This window comes from Puma concolor, chromosome A2, assembly GCF_028749965.1.
Source record: "Puma concolor isolate L17-30 chromosome A2, mPumCon1.1.hap2, whole genome shotgun sequence".
NCBI classification, from domain to species: domain Eukaryota; kingdom Metazoa; phylum Chordata; class Mammalia; order Carnivora; family Felidae; genus Puma; species Puma concolor.
This window is the reverse complement of record NC_141668.1, coordinates 13,646,981-13,670,926: the sequence shown is the minus strand read 5'-3', so window position 1 is coordinate 13,670,926 and position 23,946 is coordinate 13,646,981. Positions and strand designations below refer to the sequence as shown.

At 42.6% G+C, this 23,946-nt stretch overlaps 1 protein-coding gene across 2 annotated transcripts in view; it reads left to right on the top strand.

The window, feature by feature from the left end:
• The first annotated feature begins 6,274 nt into the window (after nucleotides 1–6,274).
• The window catches only part of WEE2 (WEE2 oocyte meiosis inhibiting kinase), a 29,048-nt gene continuing 11,376 nt past the window's right edge, over nucleotides 6,275–23,946 (top strand). Inside the window, exons 1-5 of one of the 2 annotated variants that reach the window (XM_086688469.1) lie at nucleotides 6,275–6,649; nucleotides 14,344–14,540; nucleotides 16,291–16,342; nucleotides 19,142–19,314; nucleotides 20,962–21,083. In XM_086688469.1, the coding sequence (XP_086544595.1) occupies nucleotides 6,305–6,649; nucleotides 14,344–14,540; nucleotides 16,291–16,342; nucleotides 19,142–19,314; nucleotides 20,962–21,083 (889 nt within the window). In that variant the 5' untranslated portion in view covers nucleotides 6,275–6,304. The remainder of the gene's footprint in view (nucleotides 6,650–14,343; nucleotides 14,541–16,290; nucleotides 16,343–19,141; nucleotides 19,315–20,961; nucleotides 21,084–23,946) is intronic. The other variant, XM_025929891.2, reaches the window with a different exon arrangement.

Here is a 23,946-nt window from a genome sequence, read left to right as displayed (position 1 = left end):
GTTCACGGCTGCGGGCTGCACGCTATTCCGACAAGTGAATGTGCACAGAGAAAAAAGCAGGGGAGACTGAGCCAAGGGACTTGCAGAGTTCAGAGGTCAGGAGGTGCACAGGAGTGGGCAGAGCGATTGAAGCACTTTATCGACCAGTTTGAAATATATATATAATTTTCATTTAAATTTTATTTATTTATTTATGTATTTATTTATTTATTTTAGAGAGAGTACACGAATGAGGGAAGGGCAGAGAGGGAGGGAGAGAGGGAATTCCAAATGGGCCCCACGCCCAGCGTTGGAGCCTGATGCAGGGCTCAATCCGAAGACCCTGGGACCATGACCTGAGCCGAAATCAAGAGTGGGACGCTTCATTGACTAAGCCACCCAGGTGCCCATTTAAATTTTTAGATATTATTTTAACATTCTAATAAGCAGGTCTCCATTTGATTAAACAATCAAATTGCACACGGCACATACGGTGAGCAGCAATTTCCATGTCCCCCAACCTTCCCGCACCCCTTCTCCCCGACTCAGAGGCTGCCACTTCTGACAGTTTCCGTCTTTACAGCTTCTGGGGGTTACCCTCTGTGGAAGAGCTTTAATTCTTCCCGATCACACCTCCCCCAAATCACCAAACGTTTGCTTTGTTTTGTTTTAAGAAGGTAAAACTTCAGTGTGGGGATCTTGTAATTGGATCAGAATCATGAAGAGGGGCTGGGAATGTTTGACCAAGTTACTAGCAACTTCTTGAGCCCAGTCCTGGGAGCAGAGAGATACTAAGTCAAGACCCGGACACAGCAGATCCTGCTCTCTTCCGTTCCTACAAATTCCTTCCCGTAAAGCAGTGAGTGAGTGTGTGTGCGTGAGAGAGAAACAGAGAGACACAGATATCTAACCTCTGTGGTGGCAGGGATGGCCTTGGACTAGGTCACAAAGACAACCCATCTGGTCTAACTTTGGAGAATCTGGGAATGGCCAAGGGCCACATAAATTCTCCCAACTGTGGGTAATAGGGAAGAGATCAGACTAATGAGTCTATAAGTAGTTTCAAAATATCTGCCCCTTAAAATATGGGTAGCACACCGACGGTCTCTAAGTTGTTGGGATGTCAGGTTAGCAATCTGTGCTTGTTCTAAGGAGAATCCCATGTCTTGTGAGTCATGTGTCTCTAACAGTTATTTTGATGGACATCTTCTATTTACCAAATGGGAAGTTCTGGTGAGAGAAGCAGTTTGTTAGAATCTGATTTATTCATCAGGTAGATTTATAGTCAATTTGAAGAGAATAGATTAATCTGAGGATTTTACTAATGGCACGAAAGTCTTCATGAGTGAAAGGACATGGTATCAGTGATTTGCTTTAAAATACTCCCACCCACCACCCCAAGACAATTGCAGATATAAATGAAGCAAGACTGTGTGAGTGCCCATAATTTTTGAAGCTACATTACTGATAAAACAAGGCTCCTGATACTGTATTTTCTCTACTCTCGGCATGCTTGGACATTCCTGCAGCTAAGCAAGAAGAAAAATATTAATGAGGCTTTAAAATGAGCTCCAGGATGGGCCACCTGGGTGGCTCAGTCAGTTGAGCATCTGACTCTTGATTTTAGCTCAGGTCATGATCTCGCGGTTCATGAGTTCAAGCCCCGCATCAGGCACCGTGCTGACAGCATGGAGCCTGCTTGGGATTCTCTCCCTCTATCTCTGCCTCTCTCTCTCCCTCTCTCCCTCTCTCTCAAAATAAATAAATAAACATAAAAAAATAAAATAGAACGACCTCTAGGCTTTATCTTTTTTTTTTTTTTTTAAATTTTTTTTTTTTACGTTTATTTATTTTTGAGACAGAGAGAGACAGAGCATGAATGGGGGAGGGTCAGAGAGAGGGAGACACAGAATCTGAAACAGGCTCCAGGCTCTGAGCTGTCAGCACAGAGCCCAACGCGGGGCTCGAACTCACGGACCGCGAGATCATGACCTGAGCCGAAGTTGGCTGCTTAACCGACTGAGCCACCCAGGCGCCCCCTTCTAGGCTTTATCTTAGCCCACAATCTTTCCTTGGAATTCTGTTCTGCAGTCAAGGCTACTTAGTATAGTTGTATATGCACTTTGAAATGCAAAATTTGGTGGTGGCGAAATACAAAGTATTGTTAATGATTTATGATTTATATAATTATCACTAGATTTACTGCGAGGTCAAGATAAGGTCCCCCTTCAAGGCTCCTGGCCTTGCTGACCGCCCTGGGCTGCTAGAGGAGTCAGGAGCATCTGAAACCTCATGCTGCAATGGCCCCACACCCAGGGCAGCTGCTCCAGTCTGCACCTCCTGTCACTGCTGCCGATAGATTTGTCCTGGGAGCTGGTGACATGATATACGACATGATGAACTGATTCTGCTTTTCTCTAAGTTACTGCAAACTTTCCCCTTCAGGGACGAAGCAACACTTCCGGTTGTGATGAGAGACTGAGCAAGATGAGGACAAAGAAGACCATGGGGCTGGAGTGGGTAGGGACCTTAGAGATACTGTTTAGTCTGCTGGTGTCCTCAGCGAGTGGGAGAGCAATCCTCCCTGAGTCGACAGGCCCACAGGCCCTAGTCTGAGCATGCTGATGGCGACACTGTTGCCTCACAGGGTCTGTTCTGGTGATGAAGGCCAACTTTCCCCTCTATCACCCTGGAGTTCCCTCAGATTTGCCTCCAGTCTTCAGAGTCCAGGCCCAACAGGCTGGAGCCCCAGAAAGCTGCTTTCAGCCTTAGCCCTCCTCAGGTGTTCACTTCCTGTCCTGGAGCCTGCCAGCTTCCCAGAAAGCCTCAGGGCAAAAATGTCCCTTTCTTGCTTGGGAAACCATTGGGGCCCCAAGGGTTCCCAATGGGGCTGTCTCATTAAATATACCATAACCCAACACCGGTAATTTTTCAGAGTCTGGAATGACTCAGTCTTAATTCAGTCTTCAATAAATAATGTGCTAGAGAGCTTCGCTTTGGCTTGTTCATGCATTGTTTGCAATTCTCCCTCCTGAGGGAACAATGAGGCCAGCATGTCCTTCCTTGAAACCATAGACTCCCAAATATCTCATTTTCCATGGGCTTAGCTTTATTTTTGCAAAGGAACAGGCTACCCCGAAGGTGAATACAATTTTCCACCTCTTCTAAACTGATGTGAATGGACAGACTTTCCTGCTTCTGTTCTTACCAGTGGTGTTTCAAAGGCCTCAGCACCAAGGTTTGGTCAGAGTGGGGCTCTGGGTCGAGACACTTTCTTGTCACTCAGCAGTGGGAGAGAGAACTTCTTCCAAGCACAGGGTTTAGGGATCTTAGCCCTGGGATGCAAAGCTGGCTCCTTCCTTTTACATCTCATTCCTGGGAACACTGCTTTCCTCTAGCGCAGGAACCCCTGGTACGGTAAGAAAAATATTCAAACTTCTAAAAAGTAAAACACTGAGTTATTTATTTATTTATTTATTTATTAATAGTTTTCTCCTTTTTTTAAAAAAAAATGTTTATTCATTTTTGAGAGAGAGAGGGAGAGAGCAAGTGCAAGCTGGGGGATGGCAGAGAGAGACAGAGAGGGACAGAGGATCTGAACTGGGCTCTGTGCTGACAGCAGAGAGCCCAGTGCGCTCAATGAGCTCAAGCTCACAAACCGCAAGATCATGACCTGAGCCAACATAGGACACTTAACTGACTGAGCCACCCAGGAGTCCCTATTTATTTATTTAAGTTTATACATTTATTTTTAGAGACAGACAGAAAGTGTGCGTGCAAGAGACTGCAGGGGAGGGGCAGAGAGAGAGAATTCAAAGCAGGCCCTGCACCATCAGCACAGAGCCCCACATGGGGTTTGAACTCACGAATCCTGAGATCGTGACCTGAGCCGAAATTGAGAGTCAGACACTCAACCAACTGAGCCACCTAGGCGCCCCAAACACTGAGTACTTTAAAGAAAACTGAGATACATTAATTTATTTTCCCAAGTACAAAGTCTACTCAAAAACAATTTAAGGAACACCCACTATGTGTCAGGCATTCCCTTCTTGCCACAGATTACCTGGGTTCCCCTTTTGACACGTCATCTCATGATGTGAAGTTCTTTGCCCGGGATAGCTGCCTAGGGTATCAGCATGCAGTGAGGCAAAGATGGGATTTTTTATAAAGTGCAGAAACTGAGAACAAAGAGTAAGAACACCCCAAATAGTGAGGCTGTGGGCCACCAAGGTCAGCAACTGCCCAGTTCTCATTGTTCTACTTTCCAAGTTGGGAGCATCTTTTTTGTACTTGTTATTATGCCTTTCTTATTCTCAAGCCTTAGCACGATCATTTGCCCGAGGGGATAATACATGACAGTGACAGGTGAATGGCACAAGTTTCTAACAAAGTTGCCGCTGATGACATGGGGCCCAAAGCATCACGAAGGCACAGCTCCCTCCCCAGGTAAACAGTGTGGTCAGAAATAAGGGTGAGAACTCTAGTAAGGCCAAGAGGAAAGGGGGAGGTGGTGATGGTAAAGTACAACTTGGCCTGTCTAGTTAGCACCCCATAAAACAGCCGCCCGGTGACCTGCCTGCAGGCCTGTGATACGCTCAGAGTGCTTTGGGCAAGTCCTATCCTGCTTCAGAGCAGAGCCAGCCTCCAGCTGGCCTGGACAGGCAAGAATGACCGGCCGAGGCCTGAGATGGGAATACTGGTCAACATCAAGACCGTAGGGAAGGAATAGTTTCACACGACCTGCCGATTTGTGAATAAGAAACTTGCTCCTCAACCCAGAATCTCAGTTAATAGCTATTTATTTCCTTATAACCTGAGTCCTCCTTCCCCTGTTGATGACTTCAATGTCTCTGACCCCTCTGAGATGGCGAAAACCTGAGAAAGGGCAGCCTTGAGCTTCTGTATGCTATGGGCAATACTATTTCCCCTGTGGAATGATTTGGGAAGGTTTGCATGGGTGGTTGTGAGCTAGGGAAGGGCAAAGGATCGGAAGGTGTGCCCACCTATAAAAGGCTGGAGCAGAAGAAAGCTTTTAGCTGGAAAAATACTTTCACATCCTCCCAGTTAGTTTCACTTGGATTAACACCCCTCATGGGTTCAGGTCAGAAATGGGAAAGACCCAGAGAGGAGAAAGGTGTGGAGGGATTGATAGAGAGGAAATGGAAGAGAGGTGATGGGCTATGAGAAGCCAAAGACTGTAAGAGAAGAGAAATTAAATTTGTTTTGGTCGAGATCAAACTACCCCCAGCACCTCTCTCTTTGGGCCCACGTTTATCATGTAGATATAATTCCACGTGTCCAGGACCTTCAGAGTGTCTCCTGAAGTCACAGGAGGGCTCATGTATATCATTTTCTTTTTTCATGGATTGCCTTTCACACGGTTTCTCCTTAAAAGTGATATCAGTGGCTTTTTTTTTCTTCAGAGAGTTTTTTTACTTTTCCCATGGGGCCTCTCTGAGGAAGAAATTAAATGATGTAGGTTAAAGAGTAAAAAAAAAAAAAAAAAATTTTTTTTTTTTTTTTTTTTACAAAATAAGGTATTTGAGGGCAAAGTAATCGCCATTTTCAAGTGATACATACCTGCTTCTATGTGTCACTGATCTTTCTAGGCTTTCTTTTGTCAGTTTAAAAATTTGTCTTATTCCCTGAAAGTTTTAACCGCTGATACCTGGGGGTAGGTGGAGGATGTGAGATGCCTGAATTAGGGCAGGTGTGCCTGGCAAAAATCTAAGGCATCTCTCTGGTAGGGAGATGAACTCCAGCCAAGATAAGTTAGGAGACCATTTAAGGATGATTATGATATCCTGGTGATGCTGAGTTCTAATTAACTGCTGTTAGCCACTGGGTGGGGGGTGGGGGACAGAGGAGAGCATGATGTTTCTAAACGGTAGGTGGAAAAGAGTGAAAATCATTTCTTTCCGATAATGAGCTTGTTCCCGAATTGGCTAATGGGTATTTTTAAAGCCGTGCTAAATTAAAGGGATCCAACTATCTCACTAGTGTTTTGTAGCACACGGGTTCAGGGAGACTATGTGGGATATCCAAAGGGGTTCTATACATAAATTGGACTTAATTGCTCTAAGAGACACTGGAGCTTTCTTTAATCAGAATGGAAATAAGGATAAGCTGAGGCCTTACACATATGTGGTACTTAAGGGAGCAAACTAATGGTGTGCCTTTGTGTAGCTGTTAGTGGGCAGAAGGAAAGGCAGGCTAAAATTGGGAGGTTTGCCAGCTTGCATTTTTTTCTCCTCCTTGCTTCTGCAGCTCCTGGTGCTCCCTTCTGATAGGCCTCCCCGCCTGTGCCATAGAGCTCTCTGCTGAGATGGATGACGGAGGTATTAACAAGGAACTGAAGCAGAAGTTAAACTTTTCCTACTGTGAAGAAGAGGGTGAGCATGAAGGGCAGGAGGAAGCACGAGAGAACAGTGAGGCCCAGAGCCAAACCCCAGACAAGTCTCAAGTTCAGGAGACAGAGGCAAAGTGCACCCCCCCCAGACCTTCCCTCAGTAGCACTCATGAAGTCGGTACATTTCAGGAAACAGACACGATGAGTCCCAATCAGGGTCTGAGGACTCCGGTGTCACACTCTCGCAAATGTCCTGAGACACCAGCCCAGCCAGATAGCAGGAGCAAGCTGCTGCACTGTGAGAGCCCCTTCACTCCCAAAGTAAGTAAGTTGTGGAGGACAGGGGACCCAAGCCCCCAAGATCTGTGCTCCTTTGGTTCCGCTGATGGGGAAAGAGGATGCGTTCGTTTATGTGTATCTGGCAGATTTGCCTCACAGGCTATGTATCTCAATTACATGTTAGTTGGTGAAAATGAAGACGAGTTCAAAGTTCCCAGAAAACAGAACTAAATGCCTTGCTAGCTGTCTTCTCAAAACCATTGATATCAGCAACTATTTGGTGTAGGCCACAAATAAATCTTGGTGGGGAAAAAATTCCTGGTTGAAGAATATTGGAACCGGAAGGAATATTTTTATTTATTTAAGAAAATTTTTTTAATGTTTATTTATTTAAAAAAAATTTTTTTAATGTTTATTTATTTTTGAGACAGAGAGAGACAGAGCATGAACGGGGGAGGGGCAGAGAGAGAGGGAGACACAGAATTGAAAGCAGGCTCCAGGCTCCGAGCCATCAGCCCAGAGCCCGACGTGGGGCTCAAACTCACTGACCATGAGATCGTGACCTGAGCTGAAGTCAGACCCTTAACCGACTGAGCCACCCAGGCGCCCCAATGTTTATTTATTTTTGAGACAGAGACAGAATGCAGGTGGGTTGGGGCAGAGAGAGAGGGAGGCACAGAATCTGAAGCAGGCTCCAGGCTCTGAGCTGTCAGCACAGAGCACGACACGGGGCTTGAACTCACGAACCACAAGATCGTGACCTGAGCTGAAGTCGGTCGGACGCTCAACTGACTGAGCCATCGGAAGGAATATTTTTAAAAATGTTTATTTATTTTGAGAAAGAGAGGGTGGGGCGTTCGCGCATGAGCGTATGAGCACGAAGGAGGGGCAGAGAGAGAATCCCAAGCATGAACTGGAAGTAATATTAAGATCTAGAGCCCTAGTGCATTCTGCAAACGAGAAGATCAACGTTTTAAGAGTTGAACTGGCGTGGCGCCTGGGTGGCGCGCAGTCGGTTAAGCGTCCAACTTCAGTCAGGTCACGATCTCGCGGTCCGTGAGTTCGAGCCCCGCGTCAGGCTCTGGGCTGATGGCTCAGAGCCTGGAGCCTGTTTCCGATTCTGTGTCTCCCTCTCTCTCTGCCCCTCCCCCGTTCATGCTCTGTCTCTCTCTGTCCCAAAAATAAATAAACGTTGAAAAAAAAAATTAAAAAAAAAAAAAGAGTTAAACTGGCTTTTGGCTCGGCCAATGGCAGAGGCAGGACTAGAAACCTGATCTTTTGGTCTCAGTCTACTATTCTTTCCATTACGCCAACCGGCTCTCCTTTTATGTAATTATTTACTAATATTTCCTAATAAAAGAGTGTTCACATTCACTGTTGGAACACATTCACATATCTTTGCTGCTGCTCTTCCCAGAAGGAAATCCTCCCCTCTCCTCGGACCCGTGAGAGACCGGCTCTTCTATGTGAGCAAAGAGGTAACTTGTTGATACTTCTCTATAAGCTGCGGAGGGCAAATAGGCAAAGGTCCCAGGTGGTCGGCTTCGTCCTTTATTCTTGCTGTGATTATTCTCCTGTTATATCTACACGTCATTAAAATCAGGGTTGGGGCAGGGTTACCTCTGACAGACTAGTGCCATGGTGTGTGAGCCTCAGCACTGGTATTAACTCCGTTTTCTGCTGGCTCAGCTTGAGGTACTTAAGGCCATCAGAACAACATCCGCACTTCTGTTTGTAGCACAGTTACTGTCAGCAGGTCTCTGCAGTTCCTACTGAGCGTGCACACCACGACTACCAGGGAGGACTAAGCTTCTTGACTGTATTGTGGACAAACTGCTTTCATACGCTTAGGTGTCCATTGTGGGTTTTTCAATGGTCCCAACACCAATAATCCTTTTATTTTTTCCAGAAGCCAGTGTGGGCAAGGGGTACAAGACAGTCTCTGCCCTCAAAGTGCTTACAATCAGCAGAAAGACTGGGTGATATAGGCACTGTATGACAGGTGCTTCCAGACTGGTTTTGACGTATGTAAATTAGGTGGAGAGTGGGCTGAAAGAACATGGCTCTGAGCAAGACTACACAGGAAAGGAAATGGGACACGGTGTGTATGTTTCATTTCATTCACTCACTTAAAATGGAGCACGTTGATATTGGACCTTCTGCTGGAAAACCTTATTCACTGCATCAAAAAGCACCCAAAAAATGAATACAGATAAACAACCGAAACAATAAAGTTCGGATCAGGCATGCTGAGAAAGGATTGGAAATTGAGTCTCAAGATCAGGAATGCCCTTCCTGAGAGCAGTCTTCAAGGATGAGCTGGAATGAACTAGGTAAAGACAGAAACGAGAACTGAAAGCCAAGGGAAAAGCATCTACTGAGTTAAGAGGGAAAAAAGATCATGCCCCACCTAGAAATTGCATGTTGTTCAGTGACAGGGGCCTGTATGTGAGAGGGTGCAGGCAGTGAGGCCAGAGTAGGTAGCCAGGAGCTAGATCTACTTTAAAAAAAATTTTTTTTTAATGTTTATTTATTTTTGAAAGAGTGAGAGAGAGAGAGTGCAAGTGTGGGAGGGACTGAGAGAATCCGAAGCAGGCTCCAAGCTCTGAGCTGTCAGATGGAGACTGATGTGGAGCTCAAACTCCCAAATCGTCAGATCATTACCTGAGCTGAAGTCAAGACGCTTAACTGACTGAGCCACCCAGAAACCCCCAAGATTTTATCTTGAAAACTTAGAGACAGTCATCAAATGGTTTTGATCAGAGGTCTTTCTGAAGAACTGACCATCAGGTGAAGGCTGGCATGTTGTGGGAGAGACCTTGAGGCACAGCAGTATTTACGACAGATTGGCTAACAAAGGAGAAAGGCCTGAATTAGGTCAGTGGTGGACAGTGAGAAAGTGAGAGATGCTTAGGATTTGGTAAGTGACTTTGATGTGGGATAGTTGAGCTCAGTGGTCAAGAAAGAATTTGAGACCTTTTATGCTGAGGAAAGGTGTTTTTATTACAGCTTGGGGCCAGGACCTGTGGACAGAAAGAGCTGCATTGTGATTGTGAGGAGTGACTGATTATATAGGGTTTTCCATCCTATGGAGGTGAAGGTGATGTTAGGGCTCCAGGAAAGGCCTATAGGAGTCAATAGGTTCCTGGAGATTTCTTATTGTGTTATTCTTGTAAATCATTAAGACAGTTACAAACTGTAGTGGAGTTTCATGTCCTACATGCCTGTGATCTTTATCAACTGCCCATTTGTTTTTCCCTTGCCTTTGTTCTTAGGCAGTTCCTAGTGCCTGAGGAATGTTATATATCCCACCTTAAGCGCGGAGAAGGTGGGAATTGTGGGGTGTCAGCTCGTGTTTTTCTGTCAGCTTGCTTTTTGTTTTCTCCTCATATCTTACCCTTAAGTCTTTAAGATTGTTGAAAGCAGAAGGTCTCTTTCTAGCTTCTTCCTGCTGAATAGGGGCGTATAGATGTCCCTACCTATGGGCCAACACCGTTCAGTTGGGGAACGTACAGGGGAGTTACAAGGCAGAGGCAGCTGGGTCCAGTGTAGATAGCGAAGAAGTATCTCCATGGTTGGTAAAGAAGATCATCGTTGTTTGAAGAGCAGTTTGGGATCTTGTACAGGTTCACAAGAGTAAGAAGGCATGTCAGTTTGTTCATTGGTTTTTCTGTGAAGGAGGTACAGGTTTTATTCTTGATATGAGCCCAGGAAGAGTATCCCTCTAATTTGACTACAGTGGGAGTATATAATATGACCCAATAAAGACCTTTCTATTTTTTAAAATAAGTTCATTTATTTATTTTGAGAGAGAGAGAGAGAGGGAGAGAGAACAAGCACATGTGTGCACGCATGAACAGGGGAAGGGGAAGGGCAGAGAGAGAGGGAGACAGAGAATCCCAATCAGGCTCTGCACTGTCAGCACAGAGCCTGACGCAAGGCTCAATCTCATAAACTGAGATCATGACCTGAGCTGAAATCAGGTGGACACTTAACCAAGTCTCCCGGGGGTGGGGGGGGTGGAGGGGGGCGGGGCCTGGATCTTTCCATTTTGGATATAAGGCCCTGCTGTATTAGACTCCCAATCTTTTAAATAAATCACATCTCTGGGGCTTACATGAGATGGACTTCCAGTTATAGTTAAATCAGGTTTTAGGAGCATGTGATCAGTATATTCATTAAGTAACTTATGAATTAAACCAGCCTTGAGTGAATAATTTAATAAAGTATTAGAATCTTCACCCAATAACTGGTCCACTGTAAGGAATGGTCTTCTATACCATTCAAAGGGCTGAGTCCTAGAGGTTGTTTTGGTGCAGCCCTAATCCTGAGAAGTTCTACTCGTAAAAGAATATCCCAGTTTCCCTGGGTCTCTAGACTAAGTTTAGCAAGACTAAGTTTGTTGTTTCAAAGTATGATGAGCTTTCTCCACCTTTCCAGAGGGTTGTAGATGCCAGGCTGAATGCAGAAAACATTTAATTTTTAAAGTTCATGCTATTTGTTTGGTTATTTATGCAGTAAAAGGACTATTGTCACTTTGGAGGGATTGTGGGAGGGCAAATCTAGGAATAAGCTCTTGCAACAAAACTTTGGTGACTTTTGTGGCTCTTTCCGTTGGACATGGAAAGGCCTCGACCCACCCAGTGAAAATCTCAACAAACACTAGTAGGAACTTCTAGCCTTTGCAAGGAGGCATTTGTGTGACCTCAAGCTGCCAGTTCTCTCCTGGATATGTTCCATGCCTTTCTACTGATTTTGAAAGGGAGGGGGGTGTGGACGGTACCTTCCAGATTTACTTGCATACAAACAGTACAATATTGGCAGACTTATTTTATTGTAGCTGTTAAATTCACTCCGTCAAATGTATTTTTAATTCAATGTTTTAAAGCATTTTTGCCCAAATAAGTAGCTTGGTATAAACCCTATATTACCTTCCATTGGTTATTTTTGGATATAAAGATTTTCCCCTCATTATTAACAAGCCAGTCCTGTGCATTTTTTTCAGTATCCTCGTTCCTGGGCTATATGAATTTCTTGGTCTGAATAGACCTTATCTTGCCTTTTGTTCTCTCGTCAACTTGATGGAGAGGTTGAGGGGAAAATGAGGGATCTAGGGTCCTGTGAGGCTTCTGTCTTGTTTGAGTAGATGATATCTTGAATCAAGATAGTTGATGCTAGAGGATGTACAGGTCTGGAGAAAGCAGAGATGTCCTGTAAATCATTGGATAAATGAGTCTGGAGTGCAAGCAAACACACTAAATTGGAGATCTAAATTTGGATGTCATTAGCATTTTGGAAGTTGTTGAAGCCTTGGGTGCAGATAAGCTCAAGTAGCCTGGGTGCCAGAGTAAGAAGAGAAGTGGTCCAAGTTAGGAATTCTGGAAATGCCATGATTTGAGGGGCAGAAAAAGAACAGAGCTTGAAAGGGAAACTGGAAATGCTACTGAAGAATGCACACTTTGTGAGGAATATAGTTTGGATCAGAAGAGAGAGGGGGGACACTGATCAGAAGGGGTGTTATGCCAAAGACAAGAATGCCCAGGAAAGGAGCATTGGCCTAGTTCAGGCTTGCCCGAGAGACAGGACTAGAAATCATGTGAAGTGACTTCAGGTCACCATAAAGACTTCCTAGCGGAACTACCTGGAAATAGAAGAGTGTCCCAAGGAGGTTGTATGTCCCTGTGGCTAAATGCACTGAACACTAGTTGATGATCACTTGGTAGGAACACTGTAGGGGGGATTCAAGCATCAGGGGACTAATTGTACCAACTGGGCCTTTAAAGTCTTTCCAAGTCCTGAGACACTATGATGTTGTGTCTTGAAGGTGGGAGGTATTCCTCAATTCTTCTTCCCCTCTATCCTCTGTACCAGAGCTGTTACTTCTAGAATTAGCTATACTCCCTGGAACACATTTATACTCTCAATCTGGACATCTTTCTCCAGAAACTTTCAATCTGCTCTACTTTTAGGCAGAACTTCCTTTCATAAACCTTGTTCCAAACTAAGTTCTTTTGAATTTCCAAAAGAATTACTCATTATTCTATTATTCTGGCAATAAAAATCCATGTTAATAGAATTCATATATTTCCCTGTGTCCTAAGCAGAGCTCACAAAATCTATCGGCCTTCATATTTCCAGATCAGGAATTCTGATATTGTCTGCCTTGATGTGGATACTTCTCCTTCCTTTTGTCAGAAAATGTCTAGGCTCTTTTTGTTGTCCTTGAAGTGTGGTCACCAGGATGTGCATCATTTCAGGTGTGGATGCCCCACTGTTTCATATGTGAAAGATACGTTTTACTTTCCATATAATCATCAGTATCACAAAAAACTGTTTCTCAGGGACTGATTTACTGTAATTCTGTGTTCATTGCCTGAGTCACAATTGAGAAATATTATATAGTACAGTTGTACTTTGAGCAAGTACTCAGTCCTGTAATACACTTACAGGAAAATTGTGAGTTTATCATTGATAGCTTTGTCTGACAATAGCCCCAGGATTGTTCATCCTATAAACTCTAAGACCTGTAAAACCCTTGTAAAAACTTGACTCCAGCAAGGCCTTTTTCTTCATAAAAAAAAAAAAAAAATGGTTAGGTTACTGGGTGTACTCTGTATTTTCCTTCATTTCTGCTTTTATCATTTTGGATTTCTAATTTCAATATTCATTCTTTGTATCCTTACATTCTTGAATTACACTTTTATAGAGTGAATCATGTTATAGTCTAGCTTCTGCTTCTACTCTGAAAGCCATGGACAGAGCGTGTCAAATAGTGGCATTCTTTTAGAAAGAGCCCCACAGTAAATGATTATGAGGTTATATCATGGCCCTGTGTCTACTGCTATGCCCATAACACAACTATTCCTCTGGCCCCTGACTTAGGTCATAATGGCATTCTGCTGTCTCCTCAGAATTCTTTGTCTTTGGCCTGTCACCTCTGTCCTTTTGTTTAGTTCTGGTAAGTTTGTAGGCCTGATGTTCTCTTACTGACCCCACTTGGAGTGGGAAGTACAGCACATTTTCCTACTTATTGGTATGTTGGCTATAGCCACTACAAAGCTCAGCCGATTATTTTTCAATTTCTTTACCTCATTTTATGGAAATTTTCTCCTTTGGTGTTGTATTATAAGTGGAACTGGAAACTTCTCCCATGATTAGATAGTCTATGAAATCCTTCCTGTACAAAGTGAATACTTCTGCAAGACTGATGGGCTGTTGACTAACAGACTGTGCATTCCTTAAGAGATGGAATTCACCTATGTATGCCTCAGCATCTAGCCCAGTATCCACTAATTAGTAGGCACCAAACAAATGTTTGGATGACTGATTGAGGGGGAGTTAAAGCATACATTGAGAACATAAGGACCAGGTCTTTTAGAGTCCTTTTTGTTTGGCTAAGCTTCAGCCTATCGTCTTTAAAAAGTTAGTGGTAGAAGTAGAGTTGGTATTTTTCTGGTCTTCAGAATTGCCCAGGGGAAGGCAGTGGAGCTTAACAAAAGTACAGACTCCTGTGTTGATTCCTTGAGTTGGAATATCTAGAGGAAGACCGGAATCTTCATTTTTCATAACAGGACCAGTTACAATGCAGCTAGTTTGCACTGAACCAGATAACCTCTAATTCCTTTTCAGCAATAACATTCTTTGGTTCAAATATTAACTAGCTGATAATGGATTTTTTTTTTTTTTTTTTTTTTACTAAACTCCTTCTGTCTTCCCTTTTTGTCATCCTCATTCAGTGTCTGCTGAGCCAGTCAGTGATTTCGTCAACAGAGAAGCTCCCCTCCCGAGGCTCTAGGCACTTGAGGCTCACACCTGTTCCCCTTGTGGATGAGATGACCTCATCGGCTCTGGTCAATATTAATCCCTTTACGCCAGAGTCCTATAGAAAACAATTCCTTCAATCCAATGGCAAGAGGAAAGCCCGAAGAGATCTGTAAGTGTACTGTTGCCTCTAACTTTTGAGAACTGATCTTACTATGGTCAAGTAGAAGGAAGAGTGTAAAAGTAAGATTAGGAACAAGAACTCTATTTGAATGCAGTTCACACATCCCCTCCTTCCTAAATGTTAATGTGGGTTTGTGACCTGCTTTTGGCACAGAGATTCCAGCATATCCCCATTCTGAAGTGTACTGTGAGGGGCCTTCTCTATAAAAGAATAGGGCAGAGTAAGCCATAGACCGCTGACTTCCATTAGCCAAGTTGAATGAGGTACAGAATTGCATTTAGGAGGTCTCCTCTGGTTAACAGAAGGCTAGCCCCGGGGAAGGTGTAGCTCACCCTTTACTACTGCTTCAAGTCTAGCTTGTGTGACTCGGGGCTATAGAGCAAGGATTTGAACGTTTCCACAGGTGATGGCAGATCGGCTACTGAGAAAAAAGATAGTGTTGCTTTTGGAGGTGCTAAGAATGGAAAGCCAAATTGCATGCTCCACAAAGCTGCTGAATGGTAGAAATTGTCCAGATGAGGATTGTGCAGATTACTCAGGGACATTTCTTGACCATGTCTCTTCAAGGCTTCCTTTTTACAGAATGGAAGTGCCTCTAAAATGGGTCAGTCATTTGTGTTCATATGTACTCAGCTAAATAAATGCACAGCTAACCATGTGAAGTACGCAGAGCATTTAATATTAGGTTGAGATATTTCTTTTGGAATCAGTGACTCTGTATTAACCAGCTTTGTGGCCAGAATAGGTTGTCTCCGTACTATCTCCTGGATCTTAAGTAAATGGAACTTTAGCACAAGTACACAGGCCCACTTTTGTTACCCAGAATTGGTTTTAGCTCTTGAGGATTCTTTACAAACCATCAGAGTTAATGGACTCACCTCTCACTGCAGCTAGCCAGAAAACACCATTAATTTGAATTTCCTGCAATGAAAGTGGGGATACTCGAGTAACATCTCTCAGTGCTTCTGTGAAAGTACTTTTCTCCCTTCTTTATTGTGGTGTTGTTATTTTATGAAGTATTAGAATGTAATATTAAACTTAAGTCACAAAGGTCCAGCATCAGTTTGTTTCCATGAGTGTTATGTCATCCTCCATTTGCCATTTCTACTCTGTACTTCTGCAGAAGAAAAATCTAGAGCTGGATGATGTAAGTGAAATCTTGCTTAGAGATCCTGAATGCAAGTGCTCAGGCCAAAGAGAGGGTCTGTCAGAGACTTCAGCTGATTTGCAAAGTCACTGAAAATCTCTTAGCCAGTGTGAGAGCTTATTCTGCTACACCGATGGTCTGCCTGCGAACCTAGTGCAAGGCCAGGTTCAGGGGAGGTGGGTGTTGGAGGGCAAGTGAGGCAGGGAAGAGTGCTTAGTGTCACATGTTCTGTGCACTCTCCCCTCCACTCTTCAGCACTGCTCTGTTTGCCTAGAACCCCACTCCTGCCCCTTAGCTGATTCCTACTCATTCTTGGAAACTTAGCTTGGAAACTCATTCTCTTTTGGGAAAGACTTTTATTCGTGACATCATGATTTGGGTGCTGCCTATAGTATCCCTTGATATCTTGTTCTTATTCTTTCCTAGTGTCTTACGTTGAAATTTTCTATTTATCCCTGTCCCCAAATAAAAACTGAAGGGGAAAAGGAATGGTTTTATTCACTCTTAGAGCCCCAGAACCTAGTATAGTATCAAGCTCTATACTGCTAATCCTACATCGATATCATTTCTTTTTGTTATTCTTTTTTTAAGTGGGGAAGCTGGTCCAGGGGAAAGCGATGTAGAACCAGGGCTGCCTGCCAAGGTGAGCACAGTTCTCTGTTCCAGCTGTCATGACTCGGTCACTTCGTCCTATCACCTCTCTCTCTCTCTTTCTCTCCCCCCCCACCCCTAACTTCATAGATTTACAAATGTGCCTTGCAACTGAATTTATCTGGACTCTTCATCAGGGTCTACATTCTTTGCTTAGTTCTTACTTTATCAGACAGTGTCTGACCTGCATATTGCTGAATCATTACCTTGGAGTGTTTTTAAATTAATGGCTACTGCTTCTATCTTTGATTTCGGGAAAAGTTCTATATTCATGGAGGTACAGAAGTGAAGGGAAAATTCAAGATATTTAAGGCCCCCCAAAATGGAAAAACAGGACAGAGAAAAATGGCATAAAGCTGGAAGTTTAAATGTAAAATTTTAGCTCTTAAATGTGTCCGTACCTATTGATTTTTAAATAGTGTTTACAACTTTGGATGTAGCATCCCTCATTTTATAACCTAGCCTAAGAAAATAATACTATAAATGTTATCAGCAGAGATGTGTACCGCAGCCTTAACTGTAATAGCCAAAAAAAAAAAAAAACCCAAAAAGCAAAAAACCACACCCTCCTAAATGTCCAATAAAAATATGGCCAAATAAATTATATTTTAAAGTGGAATTTTAAATTGCCATTAAGATGTTTATAATATGAAAACGTGCCTATGTTCAATATTCAGTATACAAGAGGGGGAGGGCTTGAGGTTGGGGACTGATGTGGATGGTAAGCTGGCTTATTTGGTGTCTGAGATGGGGCTGGGAAGGTATAGTGGGTGAGCAATTGGTAGAAGGCCTTGAAGCCTCTGACCAGAAGTTTGGCTTCCTTGCGGGAGATAATTAGGTGTGTCTGATTCTATGGTATCATTTTGCAAAAACGATTACTGTTTTTAAAAATTTTGTTTAATGCTTATTCATTTTTGAGAGACAGAGATAGAACGTGAGTGGGGGAGGGGCAGAGAGAGAGGGAGACACAGAACCCGAAGCAGGCTCCAGGCTTCTGAGCTGTCAGCACAGAGCCTGACGTGGGGCTCGAACCTATGGACCGTGAGATCATGACCTGAGCTGAAGTCGGACGCTCAACCGACTGGGCCACCCAGGCGCCCCAACGATTACTATTTTTGATTACAAAATTTGTTACCATTTGAAGAGATGGAGAGAGGGCTGGTAGCTGTAGAAACTCCAGGTATGGAGAAAAGAGAACTTGAGATTGACCAAAGGCAATGAAAATTCTAGATCTTGCTAATGGAGACCGATTGGCATTGTTTGTTGAAATGAAGAGGTAGTCGGAGTCAAGATGGTTTAAACTCAAAGCTAGATGAAAAAGTTCTTGCTAATGGGGACATTGAAAAATGAGGACTTCATGGAGATAAATCAGTTCAGATTGAGATTCATATAAATTTGTGGAGATTTTCTGTCATCTCAGCTATCATTTACTGAGAATTTACTGTGTGCTTGGCCTTGAACTAAGTTACACACACAGGCACACATGCACACGTCTTCTCATGTGATACTTAAAAAGAACCCGGAAGAGTAGTTGCTATCATCCTCACTTTACTTTAGATGAGGAACCTAATAAAGGAGTTCAGTGATGTGTCTAGGGTTACTTACTAGCTGGGCAATGGGTGACAGTGCGAGTGAGCCAGGAAGCTGAGATCCTAAGCTATACCTGAGCTATACCTGAGCTTATAAACTGAGGTAATCGATCTGATAATTTTGTTCTCCAGACTAAGACTTTTGAGGAGGCAAATTGAACACAAATAAGTTTACTCAACTTGAGATGAAAGTATTAGCAGCCAGAGTGCGAGACAAGTAGAAAGGAGTCAGAGGGTGGTGTCCTTCCCCGCCCCCCCGCTACCCCTTAACATGTTCCACCCAGATCCCAGCCATTCTCTCAGCTGAGGACAGTAGCTCTTCTGTGAGCAGGTGTGTCCCCTCTAAAAACATAATGAGAAGAAGAATATTCCAGACAACAGAAATAACCTAGAAAAAGACCTAACCTATTAAAAGATGCCAGTACATCACTCACAGGTGGAATTTAAGATACAAAACAGATGAACATAAGGGAAGGGAAGCAAAAATAATATAAAAACAGGGAGGGGGACAAAATATAAGAGACTCTTAAATACAGAGAGCAAACTGAGGGTTGCTGTAGTGGTTGTAGGTGAAGAGATGGGCTAAATGGGCAAGGGGCATTAAGGAGGACACTTGATGGGATGAGCACTGGGTGTTACACATAGGGGATGAATCACTGGAATCTACTCCTGAAATCATTATTGTACTATATGCTGACTAACTTGGATGTAAATTAAAAAATAAAATAAAAATTTAAAAACCCCCAAAGAAATTTAAAAAACATTAAACAATGCAAGTACAGAGTTGTATAGATGGTTATAAAGAGTACAAAGAAGGTAGTCGGCAATTGGGAGGTTCTTGCTACTATGAATACTGACACAGAGAGGTACTTGGGTGGCTCAGTCGGTTGAGCATCGACTTCAGCTCAGGTCATGATCTCACAGTTTGTGAGTTCGAACCCTGTGATGCAGGCTCTGTGCTGACCGCTTGCTCAGAGCCTGGAGCCTGCTTCAGATTCTATGTCTCCTCCTCTCTCTGTCCCTCCCGTGCTTGAGCTCTGCCTCTCAAAAATAAACAAATTAAAAAAAAATACACAGAGACAAAATCCAATAGATTTGCTTTGAAAGTCTTTTTGAAAACTTAGAGAAATTTAGGAATATGCCTTAAATTTATTGCTCGTAATATGTTAGAATTATTTTAATTTTTTAATAAAATATTTCAGAGATGTGTTCTACGAGAAACCAACATGGCTTCCCGCTACGAGAAAGAATTCTTGGAGGTAGAAAAAATTGGAGTTGGTGAATTTGGTACAGTGTACAAGTGTATTAAGAGGCTGGATGGATGTGTTTATGCAATAAAACGTTCCATGAAACCTTTTGCAGGATCATCAAATGAGTAAGTACCTTTGAAATGTACTAGAAGTATAAACTTGGATTTGGAAAGTTGTTTCTTTTTAAAACATTTCATTTTGTTTGTTTGTTTATTTATAGACAGAGACAGGATGAATTGGGGAGGGGATGAGAGGGGGTAGAGAGAGAATCCCAAGCAGGCTCCAGGCTGCCAGCACAGAGCCTCATGAGATCATGACCTGAGCTGAAACCAAGAATTGAACACTTAACTGACTGAGCCATCCAGGTGCCCCAAAACATTTTAAATAATGGCACTGATGTCATTAAAAACATACCCATTGCTACCCCCTCCATTGTATGTGGTCTCACATTTATAACTTTTCTGAATTTTCCAAGTCAGAGATAAGTTATTTCCTAAAATGTACCATGATCATTTGGGAACAATCATGTTGCGTTTTTTCATGGTTCTTGAGGCTTTTACTACTGGTCTTACTGCTTTTTCTTAAATGAATAGATTTATGGATTTTCTTCCTGTTTCATTCATTAGAAATATTGCCAAGTAGGAAGTTAATGTTAACTCATTGGTTATCTCCACTTTGTATTAACAATGAATTCATTACTAAATTCATTACGACTATTGAAATCAATGTTTTGAAGACTACAAGTGAGAAATTAAGAAAAATTTAAATTTCATTCTCAGAACTAATTGTTCAAAAGTTCTTCCTTTTACAAGGAAAACAAATATTTCCAGATTCAGCCAATGTATTTTGTGAACTGTGGGGATGTAATGCTTAATTTGCTGAATCTGAAATTATGGGCCTTAGAATTCTTCATTTTTATACTGAAATTCATCTAGTACCACATGCTACTTTTTTGTGTTGTATTTCCTATTCCATAATGAATCATGAATATTGGCAGTCCCCAAGACTGTCCCTATGACTATATCATATTGGCTGAGTGCAATATTATGACTTTCTAGCCTTCACAGAGAAGACAGAGGACCCATCACAATATCCTTCATCAAGTCTATGGTGGGCCTCTTGTTAAGCCCATCAATATATTTTTTTAAATTGTGATACAGTGAAATTAAGACTCAAAGCATGTCTGCCATTGATATAATAGCAACCCAAGACTCCTCTTTACATATGCCATGTTCAGTGAAAACAAACAAACAAACAAACAAACAAACAAACACCATGGATTTTGGCACCAGGATGACCAAGGTTCTGGTCTTAGGTCTACTATCACCAGCTTGACTTTGGGCTAGTCACTGAGCTTTCTAAAGCCTTCATCCTTGCCACTATATCTTACTGAGTAGTCATGACAATTAAATGAGGTAAAATAGTAAGCAAGCAATGAGCACTCAACGTTCTGCCACTGTTAATAATGCCTCATATCATGGAGCACTTGGGTGGCTCATCGGTTAAGCGTCTGACTTTGGCTCCGATCATGATCTCACAGTCTGTGGGTTCAAGCCCCACGTTGGGCTCTGTGTTGACAGTGCAGAGCCTGGATGGAGCCTGCTTCCAATTCTGTGCCTCCTTCTCTCTCTGCCCCTTCCCTGCTTGCTCTCTCTCTCTCTCTTTCTCAAAAAGAAATAAACATTGAAAAAAAATAACGCCTCATATCTTGTCTTTGAGAAACATTTGTGTGTATATTGATTCATTTTTCTTGATGCTTGTCTGTCTGTTAGGAGTTTGGCTTTGCATGAAGTTTACGCTCATGCAGTGCTTGGGCATCACCCCCATGTGGTACGTTACTACTCCGCATGGGCAGAAGATGACCACATGATCATTCAGAATGAATACTGCAACGGTAAGTATGTGGACTATCAGTGGTGGAGAGGGAGATGAACTTTTAGTCCCCAGGAAGAAAATCTTTGCCTCCCCCTTGTAGTTTATGCCACATGTAGCAGAGTCCTACCTAAAAGGTCTGTACTACAGTTTGGCTTGGAAGCAGAGAGCAGGAGACACGAAGTTGCATTGAAAAGGAATTTCAGGTTTATACTATTTCATATTTTTTTCAGAGCTGATGTGTGGCTGACACCCAGAAGCTACTAATCCCCTCACAGTTTACTCAATACTTAGAAACCTTTACCCCAGTGGTTTGAATGGTAAATCATCCTCCTCTTACCATTTGCTAGGTATTCTTAGAGAAGCAAGTCATACTCTGTACCATTTTTGGGGAGCGGGTGGTAAACTTAAACAGCCAACTTTTGATTAATTTTCAAGTGGATTCCTGAATTTGAGGATTGTTGTTACCTTTGAGGCTTAGTGTTCTCACCAGAGGAAGGGCATGGGGTGAGCGCTGGGAATGAAATGCAGTGACTTCAGATTATTCTCACAGGTCTTTCAGGACCATACATACACAAACAACTGGTCAAACTTTTTTTCTGGGCTACTTACATCGCAAAATGTAGTCCTTTGGCCTAAACTATTTCTACTCTGTGATTAAGGGGGTGACCTAGCGGTATCTTTACATATTATTATTCTCAGATATTTTTAATCAAAATGTTCAGTGGTAAAATAGGAAAATGCTCCCAAATTAAATAGAAGCTTGCCATCCTTTTACGAGTGGTGATCTATATTCTGGCCATGGCAATATTGGATAATGGCACCCCTCTCAAACCTGCTCCCCTCCCCCACAACATGTACACCTACGCTGAAGTTTCTCTAATAGCACAGTCTTTGAGTAATTTTAGTAGCCACCAGATAGCCCTGAGTATGTAAGCACAGCCTGACTTTTGAGGACAGTTGACAAAGCTTTATCATTATATTTACAAGTAGGTTAAGTAAACAATACTATGAAACACTAGAAACACAGAAAATGGCACACATATGATGCAAATTAATGGCATTTCTCTTACTGTTTCCTTAGAGCCTGATTTCCTTGTAGTCTTAACTGTGAACTCTTTTTTTCTCTAAAAAGGGAAAAATCCCTTTTTCTAATAGTCTTTTCAGGATAAAAAATGGACCCTTTCCTCGTGATTGAGATGTTGAGACTTTTCTTCCTAATTCCTCTTTACTGTAACCTGAGATTCCCTATTCTTGCCCTTCCCATCCCCCAAGATTGGTTTTGTTTTCATGACTTTCAACTACTAACAAAGATAATGGCAAGTCATAAAAATTAACCAAGAAAGTCAAACAAAACAAATGTAACCTGATTTAGGGCATTGTAAAGATTTCAAATGTTTGAAAAAGAATAAGGTGGAGTGATGGTTCTTGTTACAAGTCCTCTTCTAGTTCTTTGCAACATTTGAATACCTTCTACAGGCATGTCATTCTGTTAAGTTCTAGGGTGAGCTGTACCAGAGAGTGAGAAAAGTCTTTTGAGGAGCTTTATTCCACTTGCTCGCTTACAGTGAATCCACATGAGACCATTTGGTGCAAAACCAGGTGGTACAGCTATGGATAAAAAGCATTCAGAGAAGACGAATTTGAGCAAGAGGCAGCACAGTGTGGTGGGATGGGCCTGGGCTTTAAAGTCAGGCAGGAGTGGGTCTAAAACCCAGCTATACTGCATACCAGTTATGTGATCTCTGGGATGTCAATCCCACTGAGTAAAGAGATAGTAATATCTACTTAGGAGATAGTAATACTTCTTATTTTGAAGAATCGGAACAACCTACATCAAATGCTAGCACACCATCAAAACCTGATACAGATTGAGAACTCAGAAACAGTTGTTACTAGAGTAGCCCAAGAAAATCTCAAAAAGGAGGTAAGACTTGAAAGAGACTTTGCAGAAGGATTACCAGAGTTTAAGGAAGAGCAAAGAAGACATCTATTAGAGGAACAGCAAGCAGGCAAAGGGCATGACATTGGGGATGGGTCTGACCTAGCAGATGGTAAGGAGACTGATGGGACTAAGGTGACCCTATAACAGGAAATAAGATCAGCAAAGTCAAGTGTGGGAGGAATACAGAGGGCTTTTGGATGTTTCCAGGCAGCAGATTTTCAAGAAGATGTGATAGATGAAGAGGAATCATTGTCTGTTTGCCATGGTGGTCCACTAACTTCACTGTGTCCTTGCCAATTAAAATGTAGTTCTGATTTATCAAAATGTAATTCACATACATTGCTTTCAAATGTGAACTGATCACGGAAAATAAAGCACACCCTTATACTTGTCTTGTTTGTAGTTATGGATAATCCATGTTGAGACTCTGCCCTGTGGCTCTAAATAAAGGAGAGTTAAGTCCAAAGTATTTGTAAGGTAGCAGAGTAGCTAGTGCCTGATTCCTTCTACTCCTTTCTCCTTCTATCCTCTGTCTCTCCCTCTTTCTCACCTCTTCCTCCTCATGCCTGCCACCCTTAGCTCTGTACCCCCAGCCTGTCAAAGCAGTCAGGCTAGAGCATGTAGAGTTATGGTTTACTCAGATTATAAATTGGATGTTTTAGATAATGTACATCATAACTAGTAGAGACCAGCAGTTAACTGATTTCCCCTACTGTCCCTCCTAAACTCTAAACCAATCAAATGTTCCTTCTTCCACCCTCACCCTTGCCAAGATCCCCTACCCGTCACCTGTGGGTCAGCCTCTGAAATCTGAAGGCTTTCCAGCAGTAGATCGATTGTGCAACCACCAGGATTCCAAACTATTCAGGATGGAACGAGTAACCTCTCGTTAGAGGCAGTATTTTCTTGGGACGTCTTCTGTCACTGAAGTTTTACAGAG